Below are 23,593 nucleotides of genomic sequence, written 5' to 3'. Positions count from 1 at the left end.
GGGGGGGATTCTGGGAGCCAAACACTTGAGAGCCCCTATACTGGACTGATGAGAGGGACCAGAGGTGTCCTGTAGGAGAGCTGAGTCAGTCTCTCTCTCTCTCCTCTCTCTTATTAATGGTACTGGGGATGGAAAACAGGGGCCTTCTCCCTCCGGGCCACACTCCCAGACCCATTTTATATTTTATTTGGAAACCAGGTCTCACTCAGTTGCTGAGGCTGGCTTCAAACCTGCGTGATTCTCCTTTCTCGGCCTAACAAGAGCTGGGATTACAAGCGTGCGCCACCACGCCGGCTAATAGAGCTGAGTGACTCTAACCATCCTTCATTTTCATAATCTTGGAGTCCATGACCCTTCTCAGTTGCTTGCTGTGGCTTGCTTCAAGGTGTCCTGGTCTCCTTTAGAGCATGGCTGCTTGTCTTATGGTCCAATTTATGTTCCCTTCAGTCCTAAAATACTGCCTGCTATGGGATTTGTGTGTCTAAATGTTCACTGGGACATCCAGACATTCTGAGCAGGATTTCTCTCTCTCTCTCTGAGGTACTAGGGATAGAACCCAGGGGCATTCTACCTCCGAGCTATACCCCCAGCCCTATTTTTTTATTCTTTATTTTTTTTTTGGTGGTACTAGAGGTGGAACCCAGAGGCTTTCTACCTCTGGGCTATACTCCCAGACCTATTTTATGTTTTATTTAGAAACAGGGTCTCACTAAGTTGCTAAGAGCCTCACTAAGTAGCTGAGGCTGGCTTTGAACCTGTGCCATCCTCCTGTCTCAGCCTCCCAAGCGAGTGGATTACAAGCGTGTCACCACGCCCGGCTATTCTATATTTTGAAACAGGGTCTCACTGAGTTGCAAGGGCCTCACTAAGTAGCTGAGGCTGTCCGTGAACTGCGATCCTCCTGTCTCAGCCTCCCAAATGCTGGGATTACAAGTGCACGCCACCACACCCAGCTCCTGAGCAGGTGTTAACAAATGGAGGATTTTTTTTTTCTTTTTGGTGCTAGGGATTGAGTCTCTGAAATACACTCCCAGTCCTATTTTATTTTTTATTTTGAAATTTTGACTCATTGTTACTGAGGTTGGCCACAAATCTGCACTTCTCCTGTCTCAGCCTCTCAAGTACTGAGATTACAGGTACGTGCCACCAGGCCCAGCTATACAAGCAGGTTTTAACAAACAGCTCACCATGAGCAGACAATGCAGGGGCTTGCTGATTTAGATTATTCAGACTTTCATGCCAGCTGTATAAAGAGTAATATTGTGAATTACATACTTTTTAAGTATGATATGCTTTTTAAACATAGGAAATAGCTCCTACTTATATTTATCACTATTTATTAAAGAATAATTAATGTTATTAGAAACTGACAATCTGTAAAATGACTTAATTATAGATATACATTATAATCACCACACCATGTTTCCTTTAGATACAAATCAATGAGGAGCGATATTCTAGTCAATTCTAGCATTTGAAAGATTTTTTTGGGGTGGGTCTGGGGATGGAACCCAGGGGCATTCGACCTCTGAGCTACACCCCCTGCCCTATCTTTTATTCCTTATTGTGAAATGGAGTCTCACTAAGTTGTGGAGGGACTCACTAAGTAGCTGAGGCTGTTCACGATCTGCGATCCTCTGGTCTCAGCCTCCCAATTGCTGAGATTACAAGTGTGCGCCACCACGCCCGGCTTTGAGAGAATTTTATTAAAAAAAAAATCTTTCCAGGGGATAGGGGTATAGCTAAGTGCTAGAGCCCTTGCCTAGCATAGGTGAAACCCTGGCCTCCATCCTCAGCAAGCAAACACATAACAGACAGCCTTCCAGCATCCTTTGGACAAAAGAGGCCAAACAGTCTGAATCCTGCCACTTTGGTGAGCTTAGAAAATGTATAGGTTTTACAACATAAAGCCCACTGTATACGCAATATACTTGTTTGTTATAAACAGTTTCTTTGAGGGGATGGTGGTGGCATGGAGAGAGAAAAAGAGAATATAGAAATGTCAAAATCAACCGTCACCTAATGTATTTTTATATATATTGGACCAATCATTATTATCCTTTTTTTTTTTTTTTTGTACTGGAGATTAAGCCCAGGGACCTTCAGCTCTGAGTTACATCCCCAGCACCTGCAGAGGGGAGCAGGGCTGAGGAATGCAAAGAGACGGGGTTCTCACTATAGCCCTAGGAACCAGCCACACATGAAGATTTGTCATTTCTTTTTCTTTTTTTTTTTTTTTTGGTGGTACTGGGGTTCCTGGAAGCCCTTCTACCTCCGGGCTACACTCCCAGACCTACTTTTTATATATACTTTTTAATTTGGAAACAGGGTCTCTTAAGCCAGTGCATGCGGCTGGCTTCGAAACTGCGCGATCCTCCTGTCTCCGCCTCCCAAGCGCGGGGATTACAAACTTGCGCCACAAGGCCTGGCGAGATTTGTCATTTCTAAGATTCAACACATTCTTGTTTTGGCTTTAATAAATTTGAGACAGAGTTTCTAGCACTTCACTGGAAATAATCCTTTTTTTTTTTTTTTTTTTTTTTTTGCGAGTTTGGGATGGAATCTCTGAGCTACACTCCCTGCCCTATTTTTTTATTCTTTTATCTTGAAACAGGGCCTCACTAAGTAGCTGAGGCTGTCCGCAAACCATGATCCTCCAGTCTCAACCTCCCGAATGCTGGGATTATAAGCGTGCATCACCACACCTCACTTAGCCTATGCCTTTTGCATAACTCCCCCCCCCCCCCCGCCTCCTTGGAGGAAGCAGAATGGTCCAAGCCACTCCAGCAACGTCAACATACTTGGAGAATGAGCTTTGTTTCCTAATCCTGGGGTTTTCTCAATAGTGAGGAGATCAGGAAGAGGAGGGGAGGCAAAAGCACCTACCCTCTTTACATTGACAACAGCCACATCCAGGAATGACGACAGGTCTGCAGGTCCCCAGAAACCTGGAGAGTGGAGCTTTCATACAGTCCTAAGGATTTATAATGCCAGCCCACCCCTTTCTGTTTTCAGTCTTCACCCATTGCATTGCACACATTGCTTCCCCCACAGTCCTTCCCCAAGCCCAGAGAGAAGCTGGTTGGATGAGAGTTGGTCTGCCTGTAATTACTGCTTACCTAATTTCATTGTGGATTTAATATCCTTAACACAGAGGCATTCTGAGGCAAATGGGTTTGGTGCCTGTATCGCTGGGCTTCAGCTGGATCTTCTGTCATTTGTGCTCTCTGATTATCTCATTGTGGTTTCAGAAATATAGAAGTGTGCGTTAGTCAGCTTTACGTCATTATAACAAAGTACCTGAGGTGGCCAATTTGTAAAGAGAAAAGTTTGTTTTGACTCGCAGTTTTGGAGGTTCCAGACCATGGTTGATTGGTCCTGTTGCTTTTGAACCTGTCACGAGAAGCGCACAGTGCAGCAAAAATTGCACCTCATGGCCAGAGAGCAAACGAGGGAGGAGGAGACTAGGGTCCCATGGTCCCCCTTTCTGTGTGTGTGTGTGTGGAGGATTACTGGGGATTGAACTCAGAGGCATTCTACCTTTGAGCTACACCTCCACCCCTATTTTTATTTTTATTTTGAAATAGGGTCTCACTAGGTTGATGAGAGTCTCACTACTTACTCTGGATATCCTTGAACCTGTGAACCTCCTGTCTCAGCCTCCCAAATACTGGGGTTATAGGCCTGTGCCACCATGCCTGGCTTTATGATCCCTTTTGAAGGTACACTCTAATGACCTAAGACCCCCCCACTGGGTTCTACCTCTTAAATGTTCCATGATACTGGGCATAGTGGTGCAAGCTTGTAATCCCAGTACTTGGGAGGCTGAGAAAGAAATATCACAGGTTCGAAGCCAGCTTCAACAACTTAGCGAGGACCTCCACAATTTAGCAAGGACCTCTGTTACTTAGTGAGACCGTGTTTCCAAATAAGAAATACAAATTGGGCTGGGGGTTTAGTTCAGAGGTAAAATACCTCTTGGTTCAATTCCCAGTGCCAAAAAAAAAAAAAAAAAAAAAAAAAAAAAGCCGGGTGTGGTGGTGTACACTTGTAATCCCAGCATTTGGGAGGCTGAGACTGGAGGATCATGGTTCGCGGACAGCCTCAGCTACTTAGTGAGGCCCTTCACAACTTAGTGAGACCCCATTTAAAATAAAAAATAATAAATAGGGCAGGAGGTGTAGCTCGGAGGTCGAATGCCCTCCTGGATTCTATCTCTAGACCCTCAAAAAAGAAAAGAAAAAAGAAAGGAAAAAAAATGTTCCATAACTTCCTGGTAGTTCCACCATGGGCAGGCACAGTGGGCAAACCTGTAATCACAGGCACTTGGAAGGCTGAGGCAGGAAGATCACAAATTCAAGGCTAGTCAGGGCAGCAGCTTAGTAAGACTCTGTTTCAAAATCAAATAAATAGGGCTGGGAGCCTGATGTCGTGACACAGGTTTGTAATTCCAATACTTGGGAGGCTGTGATAGGAGGATGGCAGGTTCATGACCAGCCTCAGTTACTTAGTGAGGCCTTCTGCAACTTAGACCCTGTTTCAAAATTAAGAATAAAAAAAATAGGACTGGGGGTGTATCTTAGATGTAGAATGCCCCTGGGTTCTAAGCCAGGCTGGTGGCGCAGCTTGTAATCCCTGCGCTTAGGAGGCTGAGATAGGAGGATCGCATAGGCTAAAAAAGCCAGCCTCAGCTACTTAGTGAGGCTCTCACCAACTTAGCGAGACCCTGTTTCCAAATAAAATATAAAATAGGTCTGGGAGTATAGCCTGGAGGTAGAAAGCCTCTGGGTTCCACCCCCAGTACCACCAAAATCAAAACAAAAAACAAAAAACTGAAGAATGCCCCTGGGTTGAATCCCTAGTACTAGTACCACAATAAAAATAAATAAAAATAGACCTGGGGATATAGCTCAGTGGTAGAACATTCATGCATAAGGCCCTGGGTTCAGTCCCTAGCACCAATACTACTACTGCTGCTGCTACTACTACCAATAGTAATAATAAGCAGCAAACAGTGCCGCCTTGGGAAGCAAGCCTTGATCTAACACATGGGTCTTTGGGGATATCAAGATCAAGAGGTCTGCAGTGCCCCTCTTCATCTTGTCCGTTTTTCCACCCATATGCTCTGGGAGGTACTCAACATTAGGGTAGAGTATTTCATTGTATTCCTGAATCTATTTCCTTTACCTAAAAGAGCCTATATGAAAACTCAGAATTCTTTTGGTCACAACTCACTTTCTCACTTTAAATGTCTCCAGATGTTACTGCATTGTTTTCTGGGGTTTAGGTGTTTTGGAAACGTGGAAGGATACATAGTCTTTTTAAATGTTTGCAGAAGCTTTGCCCTTATGGAATTTATAGCCTAATGGAGAAGAAGTAAGTTACTTGAGATTAAAAGTGCAATATGGAGCCAGGCCTGGTGGCGCTCGCCTATCATGCTAGTACCTGGGAGGCTGAGACAAGGAGAAGCGCAGATTTGCATCCAGTCTCCGTAATGTAGTGAGTCCTTGTTTCAAAATACAAAATAGGGTGGGAGAATGTGGCTCTGAGTTAGAATGCCCCTGGGTTCAATCTCTAGTCACACACACACACACACACACACACACACACACACACACTGCAATGTGGTATGAATTTAGTCTTATTTTTTATATTCTTGGACATTTTCCTGAGATTTGGGCAAGAGTGCAAACACCTGGCTCTGTCCAACACTAGGTGATGGAATTCACCCAGTTTCATCTGCATCAGGGCAGGGGACAGAGACCAATTTCTGGGAAGCATTTGTTTTATCTTGGCTCCACTCAAGAGTAACCCTGGCCTAAGACTGAGCTGCGATTTCCGATTTCTGCCTGAATGCGCCTGTGTTGACTTTCACAACTCCAGTGGGGGAAAGGTCTATGGACCCTCTGCAGAGCTCAGTGCCTATGGGGCAGAGAAGCCGCTGCACACCTTCACCTCTGGTATGCAGAGTTCTTTTCTTTCTCTCTGCACGGAGTGACTGACCAAAAGTGGTTGAGTCTTTATCCTTAGAACTCTGAATTAGATTTGTTCGGGGATTAATGAGTCTGAAGCAGGGAATCTCAGCACTTTGTTTCTTTTCAGACCTTTAATCCCAACACCAAGACTTTATTCGCAGCACTTCATAAATCTGTGGCTACTGAAATATCTCCTTTCCACCTGCCAATAACTTCCTTAAAACACACATTTCATGAAGACTTTTCTTAGCTGAGCTCTTCACTGCCCTTTTTGAGGCCAGAGCCTGGTGCAGATTCAGCCAGGTACTTGTGGGGTGGTTGATAGAGCTGAGATATGCCTGATCCTCAGGCTTCTCCTTTGTGGAAGTCAAACTTGTCACAGTAGGAAGCTAGGGTTGGACAATAAATATGTTTGAATATAGCTAGTAGAGAGGATTTTGAATGTTCCCAACACAAAGAAATGCAATAATGTGCCAGCTGCCCCAATATGATCATTGACATTATATGCATGTATTAAAATGTCACACTGTGCCCCATACATATTTACAACTACTATGTATCAAAAACACATATTAAAAATTAAAAGTGGATTCTCTTATTTTGAGGATGGCCTGCATTCTCCCTTGAAGGTGTTTTCCTTACTTTCCTCAATAAATTTCTGTCTCAAAAAAATAAAAATGTTTTTAAAACTTGAGCTTGTGGGAATAGTATCTTTCTCACGACTTTTCTGTGAGAATCAAGTGAAATAATGCTCACAAGCTTGCACAGTGACTAGCTCAAACCACATCAATATTGTTATTACTTTTTACTTTAAGACTGAACATTAAAAAAAAAAAATTGTTTGCAAAGTCGAGCTGGCTGTCTTGTGGTGCTGCCAGGGAATGGCTCGCATCGTCACACACCCCGCTCGGCGCTTAGGGCTGCAGGCCCATGAAGCAGTTTATGTCTATGGTTTCTGTGTGTGCCTAGATAAACAGCCCCCGCTGTATGTATCTGGCGCTCCAAATTTCATTATCAAAGAGGCAGCGGCTCTGGTGTGCTTCTGCACAGCAGGGCGACCCCAGATAACAATTATGCACTGAATAGTTCAAAAGAGCTAGAAGAAATTATTCTGAATGTTTTCAACAGGAAGAAATGAAAAGCGTTTGAGGAGATAAAGCTATCCAGCCCGATTTAAACATTACTCAAGTGTTTAAACCGAACATCACACAGTGCACCATTAATACGGACAACTTGGACTGTGTTTGTGTGTGTGTGTGTGTGTGTGTGTGTGTGTGTGTGTGTGTGGCAGAAAAATAAATTTAAAAATTATCGAAAGAGAAGGAAAAAGAGGAAGAGGTCATCCATCAGAGAACTTGATGGGCAGCCAGCCGGTCCCCCCCTCTCCATCTGTCCGTCTCTCTGTCTCTCTGTCTCTCTCTCTCTCTCTCTCTCTCTCTCTCTCTCTCTCTCTCTCTCTTTCTTGTCCTTTGTCGGGTCTTTGTTCCGCCCCTGGCTACACTCTCGCAGAACCACTTAGTGGTGATTAAAAGGAGGACCCAGGGCGGCGGGGCGGGGCCTGCGGGCTGCGGGCTGGGGCGCGGGCGGCTGCAGGAGCCGGAGCCCACGGCCGGGAGCCGAGCTTGCTGGACAGCCCGGGTGGACGGCGGGGCCCCCGACCGCGCCATGGACGGCGCCGACAACGCCACCCTGCTCTTCGACCGGACCTCTCTGCTGCCGGACAACTACACCCTGCCGCCCAACGCCAGCAGCCCGAGCCCCGGCGCCCACCTCCTCCCGCAGGCTCCCGCCTCCAGCCCGGGCGCGGGTCCGAGCCTCAGCTTCAGCCCCGGCCCGGCGCCCACCGCCTTCCCTTGGCCCTGGGCGCCCCTCGAGCCCGCCTTCTGGGACACGCCGCTGAGCCACGGGCTGAACGTGCTGGTGGGCGCCGCGCTGTGCATCACCATGCTGGGCCTGGGCTGCACCGTGGACGTGAACCGCTTCGGGACGCACGTGCGCCGGCCCGTGGGCGCGCTGCTGGCCGCGCTCTGCCAGTTCGGCCTCCTGCCCCTGCTGGCCTTCGTGCTGGCCCTCGTCTTCAAGCTGGACGAGGTGGCCGCCGTGGCCGTGCTCCTGTGCGGCTGCTGTCCCGGCGGCAACCTCTCCAACCTCATGTCCCTGCTGGTTGACGGCGACATGAACCTCAGGTACGGACGGACAACGGACCGATGGACGGATGGACGGCTCCATCCCTGGGGCCGCGGGCCTCTAACCACGGGAGCGCAAGCGGAGGTGGTTAGGCTGGAGCCCGGAGGAGGAGGGAAGGAAGACTTGGAGGCCCGGGCTTGAGAAGCAGGGTGGGCACAAAGTGGTCCTGAGACAGGGAGGCGTCTAGCCCAGGAGCTAGGACTCCCCGGAAATTAAGCAAATTAGGGCCATTGGCCCAATACAGAGTAATCGCGTGTGGAGCGCGACCTCATTGAGTTTTATCCAACAAGTAGCCTCCAGCAGCTCTGCCATGCCCAACATTTCAAGATTCTTGGGAGGATTAAAAGAAAAACAAAAAAGCTCCTGGTCACCAAAATCATCCAGACTCGTTGGAGTTGTTGGGTTCATTTATTTATTGTGGTACCGGGGATTGAATTCAGGGGCATTCTACAACTCTGAGCTACACTCCCGGCCCTTTTGTTTTTGTTTAGTTAAAGGGCCTCTCTAGGTTGCTGAGCCTCTGGCTTCCCTTGCCAAGGCCAAGGCCGAGTCGGATGGAAACCGCCATCCTCTCGTCTCCGCCTCCCAAGCCCTGGGATTACAGGCATGAGCCACCGTGCCCAGCTTCAGTTGGCTTTATAGAGCCCAGGGCAACAGTACTTTTTGTTGTGGTTGTTTCTTCTAACTCTGGCTCATGTTTCCACTGGGCATAGGCACGGCAGGCTCTCTTGGCACTGTCCTCGGAAGTAGGTCTTCCCCAGACTTCCACCCCCAGGACTTGGGGTCTTCCCCTTTTCTCTCTACCCTGCATACAAGAAAAAGCTCGGCTGGCTCTTTGGCTCAAAGCCCACTCTGTCTTCTGCTCATTTCCTTTCTGCAGTATCATCATGACCATCTCCTCCACACTTCTGGCCCTGGTCTTGATGCCCTTGTGCCTTTGGGTCTACAGCAGGGCTTGGATCAACACTCCTGTGGTGCAGTTATTACCCCTGGGAGCAGTAACCCTGACTCTCTGCAGCACTCTTATTCCCATTGGGCTGGGAGCCTTCATTCGCTACAAATATAACCGTGTGGCTGACTACATCGTGAAGGTAAGCTCCCTTTTCCTCTCTGTAGGAGTGCTAGGAAATTTGGGAAGGAAAGAGAAAGAAAGAATAGGACTTGGCATGATTTGCATGGATAAACTTAAAGTTTGTGCAAACAAGTCAACCTCCACCTTTTGGAATCCCTAGACGATAGATAGCTCTAAGTAAAATACAGCTTAATTAAAACAGCATAAGAGGTCTATCAATACTCATGGGCCGGATACAGGGTCACGACAGGAAAGTGACAGTACATGGCAACAGATTCCACTAACTGTAAATACTAAAAATCAAGGCAAATTTAAATAAGGTTATTTTAGTAGAATGTTGCAGTATTTAAGAAATGCATTTCTATATTTTCAAAAGCAGATTCTGATTCTGAGAAACATTGTAGCAGCCTCTCTTAAAGCTGTTTTATTAATTAAAAATAAGTTGACACTAATGAGACAACAATTGAAAAGTTAATATTGTGGGAATAAATAGTATACACAAAATACTATCTTTAAAGCACACAAAAAAATTGGGTTCTTAATAATGTAGATTATGTTGTCCTTACTAAATTTGTGTGTTTCTTGTTCCTTCCCCATTGCATTATTTAATATGGTTTATAAAGCTAGTGAAAGGATGGGGGATTTTTATTATTTTATGCAATATTTCCAATATCGCTTTATATTTTAAAAACATTCTTTGTAGCAATAGAAATCAAATAGTTGACTAAAAATTAAATATTTATAAACTATTTTAACTCAAAAATAAGAGTGAAAAGGAGTAAACCATATGAATGTTCATTTTAGGAAGTTAGTAAAATGAAACATATAATTGTTATAAAATGCAGAGGCAAATTCCTTTAGACAAATGAAGAGAAGAAGCTATCCTAACATTTCAGTTATACTATTTTCTAATCTGATTATACAGTGGGGCCAACTTTTATTAAATGGAGGCTCCTTTACTTTTTTTTCTCTATCCTTTTTTTTTTTTTGGGGGGGAGGTAGGGAGACCTTCTGAGCTAATCCCTCACCCTTTTTATTATTATTATTTTTTAATTTTGAAACAGGGTCTCATTAAGCTGTTGAGGCTGGCCTTGTTCCTGCAATTCTCCTGTCTTAGCCTCTCAAGTACTGGGATTACAGGCATGTGCCACCAAGCCCAGCTAGAGGGTTTTTTTTTTCCCTGTATAAATCCAGCCTTAGTAAAAAGAAATCCTGTCTTATAATAAACATGTCTATGTAAATATTATTAGTATATATGGATAAGTAAACTTACAAATATTTACGCATATTTTATACAATATACCCATAAGTGATCTTGAGATGCATTAAGAATTTATTAAGCTTAATTATTAAGCTAATACTATTAATTAAATAAAAAATTACTATAAATTTTTAGAATTTGGCGGGCACAGTGATACATACCTGTAATCCCAACTATTGGAGAGGCTGAGGCAGAAAGATCACAAATTCAAAACCAGCCTGTTCAATTTAGCAAGATCCTATCTCAGAATAAAAAATAAAAAGGGCTAGGAATATAACTCAGTTGTAAAACACCTTTGGGTTCAATTTCCAGTATTACAGAACACACCTGTGTGTTGTATAATACTGAAACCTAACAACCTTCAAGACACACCTTCAGGAAGTTTAAGAGAAAAATCAATCAAATAAGGTTTTTTTTTTTTTTTTTTTTTTTTTTTGGTGGTACTGGGGTTCCTGGAAGCCCTTCTACCTCCGGGCTACACTCCCAGACCTATTTTTACATTTTTATTTGGAAACAGGGTCTCCTTAAGCCAGCATGCGCGGCTGGCTTCGAACCTGCGCAATCCTCCTGTCTCTGCTTCCCAAGCGCCGGGATTACAAGCGTGCGCCACCACGCCCGGCTCAAATGAGGTTTTTACACATTAAACACAGAAGGATATTTAAATACAGACAGTCCAATGATACTGGCTGCCTTAGCATTTATAGTTAGCCTATATGTAGTATTTATGTAACACACTATTAAGAGGTGGTTTATATTATGGTTATACTTTTGCAAACACCTTAAAATAAGCATTCAATCTAAATGCTTATCCAGTTGATTTAAAATAGCTTAAAGGGGCCAGGTGTGGCTGTTTACACCTGTAACCTCATTACTTGGGGGTCTGAGACAGAAGAATCCCAGATTGAAGGCCAGCTTCAGAATTTTAGCAAGACTTTCAAATTAAAAAAAATAATAATAATAGGGGCTGGGGATGTAGATCAGTGGGAGAGTCCTTGAATAGCATGGACAAGATCCTGGGCTTAGTTTCCAATATTGCAATAAATAAATCAAATCACTAATTTTTTTTAATCAAAAAGGCTGGGGTGTCACTTGGAGGTAGAATGCTCCTGGGTTCAATCCTTGGTACCCTGAAGAATCAGATCCCCTGTCAATGCATTCAATGTCGCACACTTTGCAACAATAAAATACGAGTTTTAATTTGTAACAGTTTGGTTTCTGCCAATTGTGCATGTGTAGTATGCATGCCTTATAATAATTATTTTTTTCAGCATCGTTTAGGGTAGAAATTTTGATGAATCCAGGTGAATTTTAATTAATTTTCAAGAGCATAAAATGTATAGCAATCCCATGAAGAATTCCCTCACAGATATACTGGAAAGCAGATGCAACAAGGCTTTTGGCTAAGTTTCTCTCTCTTCCCTCCCACCCACCCACCCTCATTATAAAAAATGAGTTAATTGCCAATCTGAAAGGGGAGAGAGGGGAGGAGATTTTAGGATTTTTTTTTTTACTATGCACACAGCTTTTTTTACTTGAATTGAATGACATGTACCAGTCAGAACATCAAGGTGACATGTTTCATGCAGTCAGTAGCTCTATACCTAAAACCCATGCATAATAACAATTTCTAAACATCATTAGAGACCTACTATTGGGAGGATAAGAAAAGAATTGCCAAGTTGCAAAGAATTCCTCACACCTTACACTGACGTTTTTTCTCATATAATCTAAGAGTTGATCATTTGTTTCCATATTGCTAATAATCCTTTGTGATATATTTTGAAGGTAAATCACACAATAAGTTAATTTTTTTTTTTTGTAGAACTGGGGATTAAACTCAGGGGCATTTTTATTTTTTAATACTGGGGATGGAACTCAGGGACCTTCTACCTCTGACCTACACTCCAAGCCCTATTTTTTATTCTTTATTTTGAAACATGGTCTCACTGAATTGTAAAGGGCCTCACTAAGTAGTATTTGAGTCTGTCATTAAACCACAATTCTCCCCTTTCAGTCTCCCAAATGCTGGGATTACAAGCATGTGCGACCATGCCCGGCTCTAAATTAATTTTTATTATAAATCTTAGCCTTTTGTTTCAGGTGTAAAATACAAATTCACTTCATATGGAAAACACGAAGGCCTCTTCAAGGAAAATAAATGTCCACTTGTCCAAGCTAGACCCCACCCCAATGGAGTATTAGGATCAATTTTAACTGCTCAGCTTTCAAGAGCCGTGTTCACAAATGCACACTCAGAATAGTCAGGAGGTCCAAACCAAGGATGGGGATGGGGGATGAGGGCTGAAAACAGTCGCCCTGGAGAAGAGTAGCCTTCCCTGATAACTAGTGTATAAACTTTCGAAGCACTAATTTTCAGAAGGAGTAGGCTGGCCTTATGTTGCTCCTGAAGGCCTATCCCAGGCCATCGCCAGAGGGTACAGAAGGCAAATTGTCACACAAACAATCAGAGCTTTCCAACATGGATCGGGATGCCGCCTGAAGAGGTGACATGTCCATCTTCGGAAATACTGTCAAAAATCTCATTTTGGGTAGGAGGTCAGACTAGAGGTGAATATTTTTTTCCAAGAGCCTAGGAATGTCTTGCCTGAATTCCTCTTCAAGGATCTCCTTGCTGATGGCTTGTCTGTCCGTTTTCTATTATTAGGTCTCCCTGTGGTCTCTGCTAGTGACTCTGGTGGTCCTTTTCATAATGACTGGCACTATGTTAGGACCTGAACTGCTGGCAAGTATCCCTGCAGCTGTTTATGTGGTGGCCATTTTTATGCCTCTGGCAGGCTACGCCTCAGGCTATGGCTTAGCTACTCTCTTCCATCTTCCGCCCAACTGCAAGAGGACTGTGTGCCTGGAAACGGGTAGCCAGAATGTGCAGCTCTGCACTGCCATTCTAAAACTGGCTTTCCCACCACGCCTCATAGGAAGCATGTACATGTTTCCCCTGCTTTACGCCCTTTTCCAGTCTGCAGAAGCAGGGGTTTTTGTTTTAATCTATAAAATGTATGGAAGTGAAATATTGCACAAGCGAGATCCTCTAGATGAAGATGAAGATACAGATATTTCTTATAAGAAACTGAAAGAAGAGGAAATGGCAGACACCTCCTATGGCACAGTGAGAGCTGATAATTTAATAATGATGGAACCCACCCAGACTGCTCTCTAAACATGGAGATACACAGGAGCTTCTCTCTTGCTGAAATAGCACTTTGTATTTATGGTCTATGGTAGCGCATATGGTTTACATAAAGGAAAATAATTGGTTAACATCACATGTAACAATTTTGATCTTCTCTTTGTAAAGCTGCATTGGTGTACTAGCCAAGTGTTTTCATAAGTTACAAATCAGTGTTATAATATCATTTGCACCAAAGTCAGCAACACAGTAACTGCTTAAACATGCCATTTGGTTTTCCACACGATCAATTTCTATGACTATTGCACACTTAGAAACTTCTGTATCAGAAAACAGGGTTTGGAAATGTAGAACTTTGATGCACTATCATATATGAGTAAAAACAAGCTATGTGTAAAAGCATAACTGAATTTAATGTAATTGTAAAACAAAAAAGTGTGCTTGCTCAATTTATAAATGCCTGACAATGTTGAATTTCGGCCTGTACTCAGAAAAGTCCAAAATGGGTCACTGACTCAGTGAAATATAGCATTTTATTGTCAGATCAGTGTCCAATCAGAGAAAATTATACTAATTTATTTGATTATTTGATTTGGTATCTATTTATTGGTAACGGACCACCATTTTTCCAGTGCATAAGGCATTTTTCTTTTTAATTGTTTTTTTCTGCATTTATGTAAGTCCCAAATCAATTTACCTTTGGTGAAATGGTTTGGCTAGAAAAATTTTTAGTAGTCTAAAAGAGCACATCCGTACCTCCTGGTGACCATTAATGGGAGTGGGGGAGAACGTGCTCTGAGGGAGAAAACAATTAGCCTTGAAATAGATGCCCTGGGGCGCTTCCGGGTACATTTATTGAAAGGGCTCAGTGAGCTCGAGTCTCCGAGCAGCTGAGAGAATTAAACTAGCATCTGAGATAACAGCCCCGAGGCAGTTCCCAGTCCCTGGCGTTTTGCTCCCTAGCGGAGGCACCTGCCCGCTCCCGGCCTCGCCTTCCCCGGAGGCTTGCACACCTGCAACCGTCGGGGCACGAGGACCACCTGGCTCCGCGGCCGAGGATCCTCCTGTTGGCAGCCTTCACACCGGCATTTTCACCGCCAAGGAATCCCGCCTGCGGATCACCTAAGGGTGTCTGCGCCCACCCCGCGCGCGCTCGGGGAGGGTGCATTCGCGGGGACCGAGGCTGGAGGCGCGAAGGCGGCCGGGGCAGGGCACCCGGGTCGGGCCGCGGGGCGAGCCGCCTATTTAGGGCGCGGCCGCGGGCGGGAGCGGTCGCAGCCGCGTTCGCCGCAGCCCTGGGCGCCGGGTGCGGGTCGCCGCCATGTACCCCTTCCTGCTGGCGGCCAAGGGCAAGGGCGGGGACGGCTGGCGGCTCCGCGGCGGCGGCCCCCCTCCCGGCTCCTTCTCGCTCGCTGCCGCTGCCGGGGCGGCCGCGCCCTCCTTCCCCGGCTACGGGCTGCTCTCGGCCGCCGAGTTCCTCGACGGCTGCCCGCGGGCGCCCCTCGCCGGGCTCCTGCCCCCCGCCGGCCCGGGCCCCGCGCGCGCGGCGGGCAGGCGGGACGCGGCGGTGCAGGCGAGCCCGCGCAGGGACGCGGCGGTGCAGTGCTCGCTCGGGCGGCAGCCGCTGCCGCGCAGGGCCCGCGCCCCCGCCGCCCCGCCGCGCAGCCCCCCGGCCGGCCCGCGGCCCGTGCGCTTCCCGCGCTCGCTGGCCGTGTACTCGCCCGTGGCCTCCCGCCGCCTGCCCGCCCTGCTGGAGGGCGCCCCGGGCGAGCGGGGCCCCGAGGAGGCCGAGGCCGCCGACGGCGCGGGGGCCCCGCAGCCCGCGCCCCGCAGCCCCGAGCAGCCCCCGAGGGCGCAGGACGGCGGGGGGAGCACGGCCGCGCAGGACGGGGCGTCGCCGCAGAGCGCGGAGCTGGACCCCGAGCGCAGGCGCTTCCAGGTGAGGCGAGCTCTGCGGGCGCCCGCCGGGGATGCTCGGATGCTCGGGATGCTGGGGGATGATGCTCGGGATGCTGGGGGATGATGCTCGGGATGCTGGGGGATGCTCGGGATGCTAGCGGCACCGGGAGATGCTGAGATTCTTCGGGCGCGGGATTTCGCAGCTAGGACTGAATCAAATGGAGTGAAGGTTTATTCGCAGCGGCTGTTAAGACGTGGGCTCCACACGGTTGGCCAGGGAGGTGCGCTGATAAACATCATTCTGAAAGTGATCGTCTTTGTGCTAGAAACCCGTGGGCTCGTAATCCAGTCCGGACCCTGCTTTCGGATGACCCAAGACACAGCAGCACATCCGAAAGCCGGTGTGCTGGCAGGAGAGTCAATTTCTTCGAATCCCTCTTGCATTCCCCCAATAAACTGTCAACAGATGCTCAACTGGGCTCCTAATTTGTAGCCCACCGATTTCTTATCTCCGTTTCTAAAACTGGCAGCTTACTGGAAGCTGAACTTCTGAGGTTCCCCTAGAACCTTGCCTGTTCTGGTTTTTGTTTTGTTTTTTTTTTTTTTTTTAATTGTGGTACTGTGGTGGAACCCAGGGGCTTTTCTACCTCTGGGCTATACTCCCAGCCCTATTTTATACTTTATTTGGAAACAGGGTCTCACTAAATTGCTGATTGCTTCGCTAAGTAGCCGAGGCTGGCTTCGAACCTGTGCGATTCTCCTGTCGCAGCCTCCCAAGCTCTGGGATTATAAACTTGCGCCACCACGCCCAGCTCTTTTTATTCTTTTTTTCCTTTTTTTTCTTTTCTTTTCTTTTTTTGTACTAGGATTAAACCCAGAGCATTCTACCTCTGAGCTACATACACCCCCAACCCTCTTTGAGTCAGTCTCATGAATCTGAGATCCACCTATCTCAGCCGCCTACAAGCATGTGCATGGGCCATCACAGAGGGCTCGCCTTGCTTCTAAAATGCATCCTATTCATGGGCTGGGGTTGCAACCCAGTGGTAGAGTGCTCGCTTAGCGCACGGGAGATCCTGGCTTCAGTCTCCAGCACTACAAGAGGAAAGAATAGGCACCCATTCTGTAGCCCAGCACTGCCAAGCGCTTTGGGCTATGCTGTGTTGCTGCCTTAACCCTAAAGGGCTGGGGCCCCTGGAGGGCAGTTGGGCTCTAGGGGAAGTGAAGGGGCCCTAAGGAGTCCTTAGGGGGGCCCACTGGTGGACCACCTGTGTGGTCTTTTGGGGGTGGGTTGGGGGAGGAGAATCAAGCTAGGGCTGGCCCTCCCAGTGTTCCTGGCCCTTGTGATGCTTATGCACCTGTGAAGCTGCAACGTGCTGTCCAGCTTCCCCCTACTTCCAAAGGCCTAACTCAAAAACTTGTTTACAACTCGCTTCTGCCTGGGAGAGAAGGGAAGGTTCATTAGCTGCTAAGTGAGCTGGGTTACAGATCTGTAGCAGACTGCTTGATGGAGCCTTAAGTAGCAGCATGGAGCACTTAAGCTGGGGTGAATGTCCTGTAAAGTCTTTTTCCTTCAGTGTAATAATTTTCATCTGTGCATGTTCTTGGATCTGACTTTACCCTACAGAGAAAAGACTGGTTTAAAAAATTGCAAATTTCAGCCGGGCGTGTTGGTGCACGCTTGTAATCCCAGCATTTGGGAGGCTGAGACCGGAGGATCGCGGTTCGCGGACAGCCTCAGCTACTTAGTGAGTCCCTCTGCAACTCAGTGAGACCCGTTTTCAAAAAATAAAGAATTAAAAATAGGGCAGGGGGTATAGCTTGGAGGTTGAATGCCCCTGGGTTCTATCCCCAGACCTGCCAAAAAAAAAAAAAAAAAAAAAAATTGCAAATTTCGAGAATCCTAAATGTTTGGCTTTTTTTTTTTTTTTTTTTGCCAGTCTGAGGGAAACCACCTATTTATTTATTTATTTATACTAGGGATTGAACCCCAGGACATTCTACCTCTTAGCTACACACACAGCCCTTTTTAATTTTTTAATATTTTTGAAGATTTAAAGAAGATTATTAGAGAGATAGAAATACAGAAAATAGAAATACAGCCCCATGCCAAAATGGCATGGGGGAGGTGACTCGAAATGAATACACCCAGCCCTTTTTTGTTTTGACAGAGGGTCTTGCTAAGTTGCTGAGGCTGGCCTCAAACCTAAGATCCTCTTATCTTGGCCTTCTCAGTACTGAGATTATAGGCATATACCACCACACCCAGCTAATGAACCACATTAATCTGGTATAGAAGCTGACTGGGGCCCAGGCCTGCTTATTTGTTAGATTAAGCTATTCACTCCATTATCACGGAGGCTTATCCAAACCTGATGCTGTTTTCCTCTGTAATGAGTATGCGAATCTTTAGTGGCAAGTAGATCCTTCCCAGTTTCTGAAATAGCATAATCCAGGTATGTTGGTTAAACTCTGGAATCCTGTTGTTTAGTTCTTAGAGCAGAAATACGGCTATTATCACTGCAAGGATTGCAACATCCGGTGGGAGAGTGCGTACGTGTGGTGTGTGCAGGGCACTAACAAGGTAAGACACATGTGCTGACGTTTCCTGCCGGAAGTGCTGAGGAGCCTTTGCTTTAAGTTGATTCCTCTTTCTCATCACAGGTTTATTTCAAACAGTTTTGCAGAACTTGTCAGAAGTCTTACAACCCTTATCGAGTGGAGGATATCACCTGCCAAGTAAACCAAACATTTCCATTTTGTTTCTAGATTGGGTAGTGGTAGAGGTTTTTTAGTATACTTTTTTTTTTTTTTTTTTTTTTTTTGCTCATAATACTGGAATTGAACCCAGGGACATTCTACCTCTAAGCTATACCCCCAGCCCTAATTTTATTTATTTTTGCGGTACTGGGGATGGAACCCAGAGGCATTCTTCCTCCGAGCTACACCCCCAGCCCTATTTTTTGTCTTTCTTTCTCTCTTTCTCTCTTTCTCTCTTTCTCTTTCTTTTCTCCCTTTCTTTCTTTCTTTCTTTCTCTTCTTTTCCTTTCTTTCTTTCTGGTGGTACTGGGGTTTCTGGAAACCCTTCTACCTCCGGGCTACACTCCCAGACCTATTTTTAATATATTTTTTTTATTTGGAAACAGGGTCTCTGAAGCCAGCGAGGCTGGCTTCGAACCTGTGCGATCCTCCTGTCTCCTCCACCTTCCGAGCGTGGGAATTACAAACGTGCGCCACCACACCTGGCATATTCTTTATTTTGAAACAGGGTTTCACTAAGTTGTGGAGGGTCTCACTAAGTAGCTGAGGGTACACACGAACTGTAATCCTCCTGTCTCAGCCTCCCAAATGCTGGGATTATAAGCATGCACCTTCATGCCCGGCTCCTAATTTTATTTTATATAGGGTCTTGCTAAGTTGCTGAGGGCTTTGCTAAGTTACTGAAGCTAGCTTTGAACCTGCGATCCTCCTATCTCAGCCTCCCAGGTACTGGGATTGCAGGTGTACACCACCAATCTCGGTTTAGTAGACTTTCTTGAATGCATTCAAGAAAGAAGCTAGGTTCTCCATGACCTTAGGTTTTGCTTGCTTTTTGCCGTGGAGTTGTAGAAATCATACTCCACTGGGAAATGGGGGCTGGGTGTTAGCTTCCTTCTGCCTTCGCAAAACTTGGTCATGTTGTGAACCTCTTTTGAAGTGCTGCTTCACTTGCAGTATGGAATAATGCTTGCCTCGCTGGCTACTTAGTATCTGAAGTAAAAGGAAGAAAACTGAAAAACAAAACAAAAACCTTACTACTAACTTGTGGTGGTAAATGTTGGCTATTTGACTCAAATGCTTTTTAGGAAGCACATACTCAAATGAAGTACTTAGTTGTAAACCACGGGAGTTCAAAGTTTCAGTCTTGCCTGAGAGTTCAGGGGGTTTGTTTTATGATCTAAGTTGTCCAGCTTTCTGGGGTTAACTCATAATGTGGCTTGTTTATTAAGTGCTACTAAGTGCTTGCTATTAATGTAGCACTGTGCTTAGGGTCTTAGCTGATGTTTAAGAGGAAAGAAGTGACTAAGAGTGCCCATTACGAACAGCTAATGGAGCCTGAATTACGATACGAGGCAGCCTAATCAATGCACTTGAGTCAAGCTGATCGGTGGAAGCATCAACACCCTAGGGCGCAGGTGTTCAGGAAAGAAACTAAATATGGAAAGCCATTGAGAACCACTTGGGTCAGGGCACCTTCCTCTACAGTTAGATGCCCTGACCACTCTGCTCTTGGCTTTTGTTGACCAGCTTGTCCCTTTGTGTTCATTCTTCCCTCTCCTCCACTCTGCAAGTGCAGGAAAAGATCTGCTCTTTGTGTTTACAATTGGAGTCGATGCATTACAGCACCACAGCAGCAAGGTTGAACCCCTTTATTCCTAACCCATCATCACTGGGTAGGGAGGTGGACAAGACCTTGCTTATAGCTTGTTCAGGAAGGACTTGAGTGGACTAGAAAACTCACTCTGACCTCCCAGGAGATCCCCAAGTGTTTGTTTTGTGTGTACTTTTTCATTTTTACTTTTCAGAGTTGTAAAAGAACAAGATGTTCCTGTCCAGGAAGACTTCGCCATGTGGACCCTAAACGACCCCATCGTCAGGACTTATGTGGGAGATGCAAGGGCCAGCGCTTGTCCTGTGACAGCACATTCAGCTTCAAATATATCATTTAGTGAATGTAAAAAAAAAAAAAAAAAAAAATTCTGCTGAACGGGTGCTCCTGAAGCAGACAAGTGAGCTGCTTTCATGCCCCCCTTTTCCTATCTCTCCCTTCTCAAAACATTTTGTGAAAGGCAGTGTATTTTGACAAAGCCTTTGAATAAAGGTATTGTAAAGCAGTTTATAAATTGCATAAAATCTATCTCTTGTAGTTGGAGAATTGGTCTTGTGATACCAGTCGCCCACCTTAACTTCATTAACATCTGTTGCTGATATAAGTGGTCTGGGCTGAACTACTTTACAGGCATTTGAGAAATATTGAAGGGCTGGTAGATGTAAGATCTACTGATAAGGTCTTTAGGGCTGGAGCTTATCAGAAAGATGCCAATTGAATTAAAGCCTTCTAAACATGGGCATGGTGGCCCATGCCAGTAATCTCAGTACTCTGGGAGGCTGAGACAGGATCACAGGTTCAAGGCCAGCCTCAGCAATTTAATGAGACTGTCAAAATAAAAAATAGGGCTGAGGTATAGCTTGGAAGTAGACCGACCCTGGGTTCAATCCCCAGCATAACACACACACCACACCACACCTGCTTCTAACCATTAAAGCAAGCATTCCTCCAGGGCAGGCCGAATGGTTCTCTGATGTGAGGAGACCCTGGAAGGGAAATTGAAAAGTGGCTGGTGGAGGGTAGGTGTGTCAGTGGACAGGTGACCTTAGCTTAGTTGGTAAACTGCCAGGGGAGCTATCCTGATTGATCACAACTGCACAAATGAGGAAGGCTTGGATATGAGTAGCTCTGGGCAACTTTTGTAAAGCGAGTAACAAATTAAGTGAACTTCAGGTAGTGACTTTGAAAACACAAAACACTGTCTTTAAAGTAGGCCTCCTAGCCAGGCATAGGGTGCACGGTTGTAATCCCAGCATTCGGGAGGCGGAGACTGGTGTAATGCGGTCTTGGGGGCAGCCTCAGCTACTTAGCGAGGACCCTCGCAACTCAGACCCTGTTTCAAAAACATGAAGACAAAAAATAGGACTGGGAGCTGGGCATGGTGGCGCACGCTTGTAATCCCCGTGCTTGGGAAGCTGAGACAGGAGGAGGATCACACAGGTTCAAAGCCAGCCTCAGCTACTTAGTGAGGCTCTCAGCAACTTAGACCCTGTTTCCAAATAAAATATAAATATGTCTGGGAGTATAGCTCAGAGGTAGAAAGTCTCTGTGTTCCACCCCCAGTACCACCACCACCACACACACACACACAAAATTGGACTGGAGGTGTAGCTTGGAGGTAGAGTGCCCCTGGGTTCTATCCCCAGTACTGCAAAATAAAGTCGGCCTCCTAGCTGGGCATGTGGTGCATGCCTTGTAAACCCAGTACTGGAAAGCGTGAGAAAAGAGGATCGTAGCTTCGGACCAGCCTCAGCAATGTAGTGTGACCTTATTTCAAGATAAAAAGAGCTGGAGTTGTAAACCAGAAGTAGAATGTCCCTGAGTTCAATCTCCAAAATCCCTCCCCCACTTAGAACACAAATGAACTTAGAGACAGGCTGTAGCCCTCATCTTACTGCCCCATAGTCGTAGAGTGTTAGAGCCTCCCTCTCTTTTTTTGCGGTACTGGGGATGGAACCCAGGGGCATTCTACCTCTGAGCTACACTCCCAGTCCTATTTTTTTATTCTTTATTTTTTTTTTTTTTGTTTTGTTTGGGTGGTACTGGGGTTCCTGGAAGCCCTTCTACCTCTGGGCTACACTCCCAGACCTAATATATATATATATTTTTTTTGAAACAGGGTCTCTTACGCCAGCAAGGCTGGCTCCAAACCAGCGCGATCCTCCTGTCTCTGCCTCCTAAGCGCAGCGATTGTAAGCGTGCGCCACCACACCCGGCTTATTCTTTATTTTGAAACAGGATCTCACTGAGTTGTAAAGTACCTCACTAAGTGGCTGAGGCTGGCCGCTAACCAAGATCCTCCTGTACCAGCCTCTCAAATGCTGGGATTACAAACATGTGCCACCGTGCCTGGCCAGATCCTCGTATTCTAACTGCACATAATAGCGACATAAATGATTCTATGAAAATGGAGACCCCATTGCTGGATCTCTCCCACTTGTGGATGGCACTGAGTCTAGAGCTGGTGGTGTTTAATGAAACTGGAATCAGTTGGGGGGCTCTTGGTCTAATGATTACAGAAACCTCACAGTCAGAACCAGGTGCTAATTATTATGCCTTCCGATTTTCTAAATATCCCATTTATGTTAACCCTTAATATCTGAGAAAGGTCATAGAAGTCAGCATGTTAATATCTTGGGCACTGGCCTATAGTCAAAAGGGTTAAAACGTAAAGTAGGGTTGTCACCACTCTAGAGTTCTAAGGGGAAAGGTCCACCTGCATCAATATGGATGGAAGACTGCTGTCCTGGGTCTCTGCCCCTACTGAATTGCTACCTGGGTGAACTAACAGGTACCCCACGCTGCTGATAGAACTGAAGCACGAGTGTCACTAATTCAGTCTTGTGCCTGACGGAGCCTCCGGTGCAGGGTTAGGTGGCCATCCATTTTGACTTAAATGTAAAATGGAGGCTTGTCATATGGATTGTGACTTAGGTCACACAGGTGTACCTAAACGATTGACACTTTGGCTGAAGTTTGGGTGAGTTGAAGTAGGCAGAGAAGGAAAAAATTTTCACGCTAGGGCAACATGTGCAAAAGTCCTACATAGACAAAACCAGAGGCCGTGGAGGATTTGACAGCAGGAGAAATGAGCAGGGCGAAACTGGGAGGGCTTGTCAGACTTTGCTCAGGACTTGTCTTTAGTTATCAGTAAAAATCCACTAAAACATCTTAAATGTGTGATAGGGATAATGGATGGGGCACAGTGACGGATTTCCTTTTTTTTTTTTTTTTTTTTTTTGGTGGTGGTACTGGGGTTCCTGGAATCCCTTCTACGTCTAGGCTACACAGACCTATTTTACACTTTTTTTTTTTTTAAAAATTTGGAAACAGGGTCTCCTAAGCCAGCACGGCTGGCTTTGAACCTGCGCGATCCTCCTGTCTCCGGCTCCCAAGCGCAGGGATTACAAGCGTGCGCCACCACGCCCGGCACGGATTCACTTTTTAAAAATATTTCTGGTTGTATTGCAGAGACCTGTAGACAGGAAACGTGCGGGGACTAGATCACGTGGTGGCCCAGGAGGCGTGGAAGCACCCTCTGTAAAGCCCTGATGGTTTTACTTGACCTGCTGGGGTAGGTACAGGGTAGACATGTGACTCCCAGGCACGCAAGAGGTACACAGTATGTGCCCAGTAAGCATTTGGTGAATAAATGGCGAGCCAGCTATGGCAATCTACCTTC

General features: G+C 46.1%; 2 protein-coding genes across 2 annotated transcripts; both read left to right on the top strand.

Moving 5' to 3' along the window:
* Positions 1-7,640: 7,640 nt before the first annotated feature.
* SLC10A4 (solute carrier family 10 member 4) lies at positions 7,641-13,673 on the top strand (the record flags this gene model as incomplete). The annotated part of the gene is made up of 3 exons (XM_080697390.1): positions 7,641-8,161; positions 9,043-9,253; positions 13,161-13,673. 3 exons carry the CDS (start codon positions 7,641-7,643, stop codon positions 13,671-13,673), a joined length of 1,245 nt encoding a protein of 414 aa, XP_080553516.1.
* A 1,291-nt stretch (positions 13,674-14,964) lies between these two features.
* ZAR1 (zygote arrest 1) lies at positions 14,965-20,251 on the top strand (the record flags this gene model as incomplete). The annotated part of the gene is made up of 4 exons (XM_080697248.1): positions 14,965-15,582; positions 18,034-18,126; positions 18,207-18,281; positions 20,108-20,251. 4 exons carry the CDS (start codon positions 14,965-14,967, stop codon positions 20,249-20,251), a joined length of 930 nt encoding a protein of 309 aa, XP_080553374.1.
* Positions 20,252-23,593: the final 3,342 nt, after the last annotated feature.

This window comes from Muscardinus avellanarius, assembly GCF_963383645.1.
Source record: "Muscardinus avellanarius genome assembly, chromosome: 6".
NCBI classification, from domain to species: domain Eukaryota; kingdom Metazoa; phylum Chordata; class Mammalia; order Rodentia; family Gliridae; genus Muscardinus; species Muscardinus avellanarius.
The sequence above is the reverse complement of the archived record's forward strand: the minus strand, read 5'-3'. Positions and strand labels throughout refer to the sequence as shown.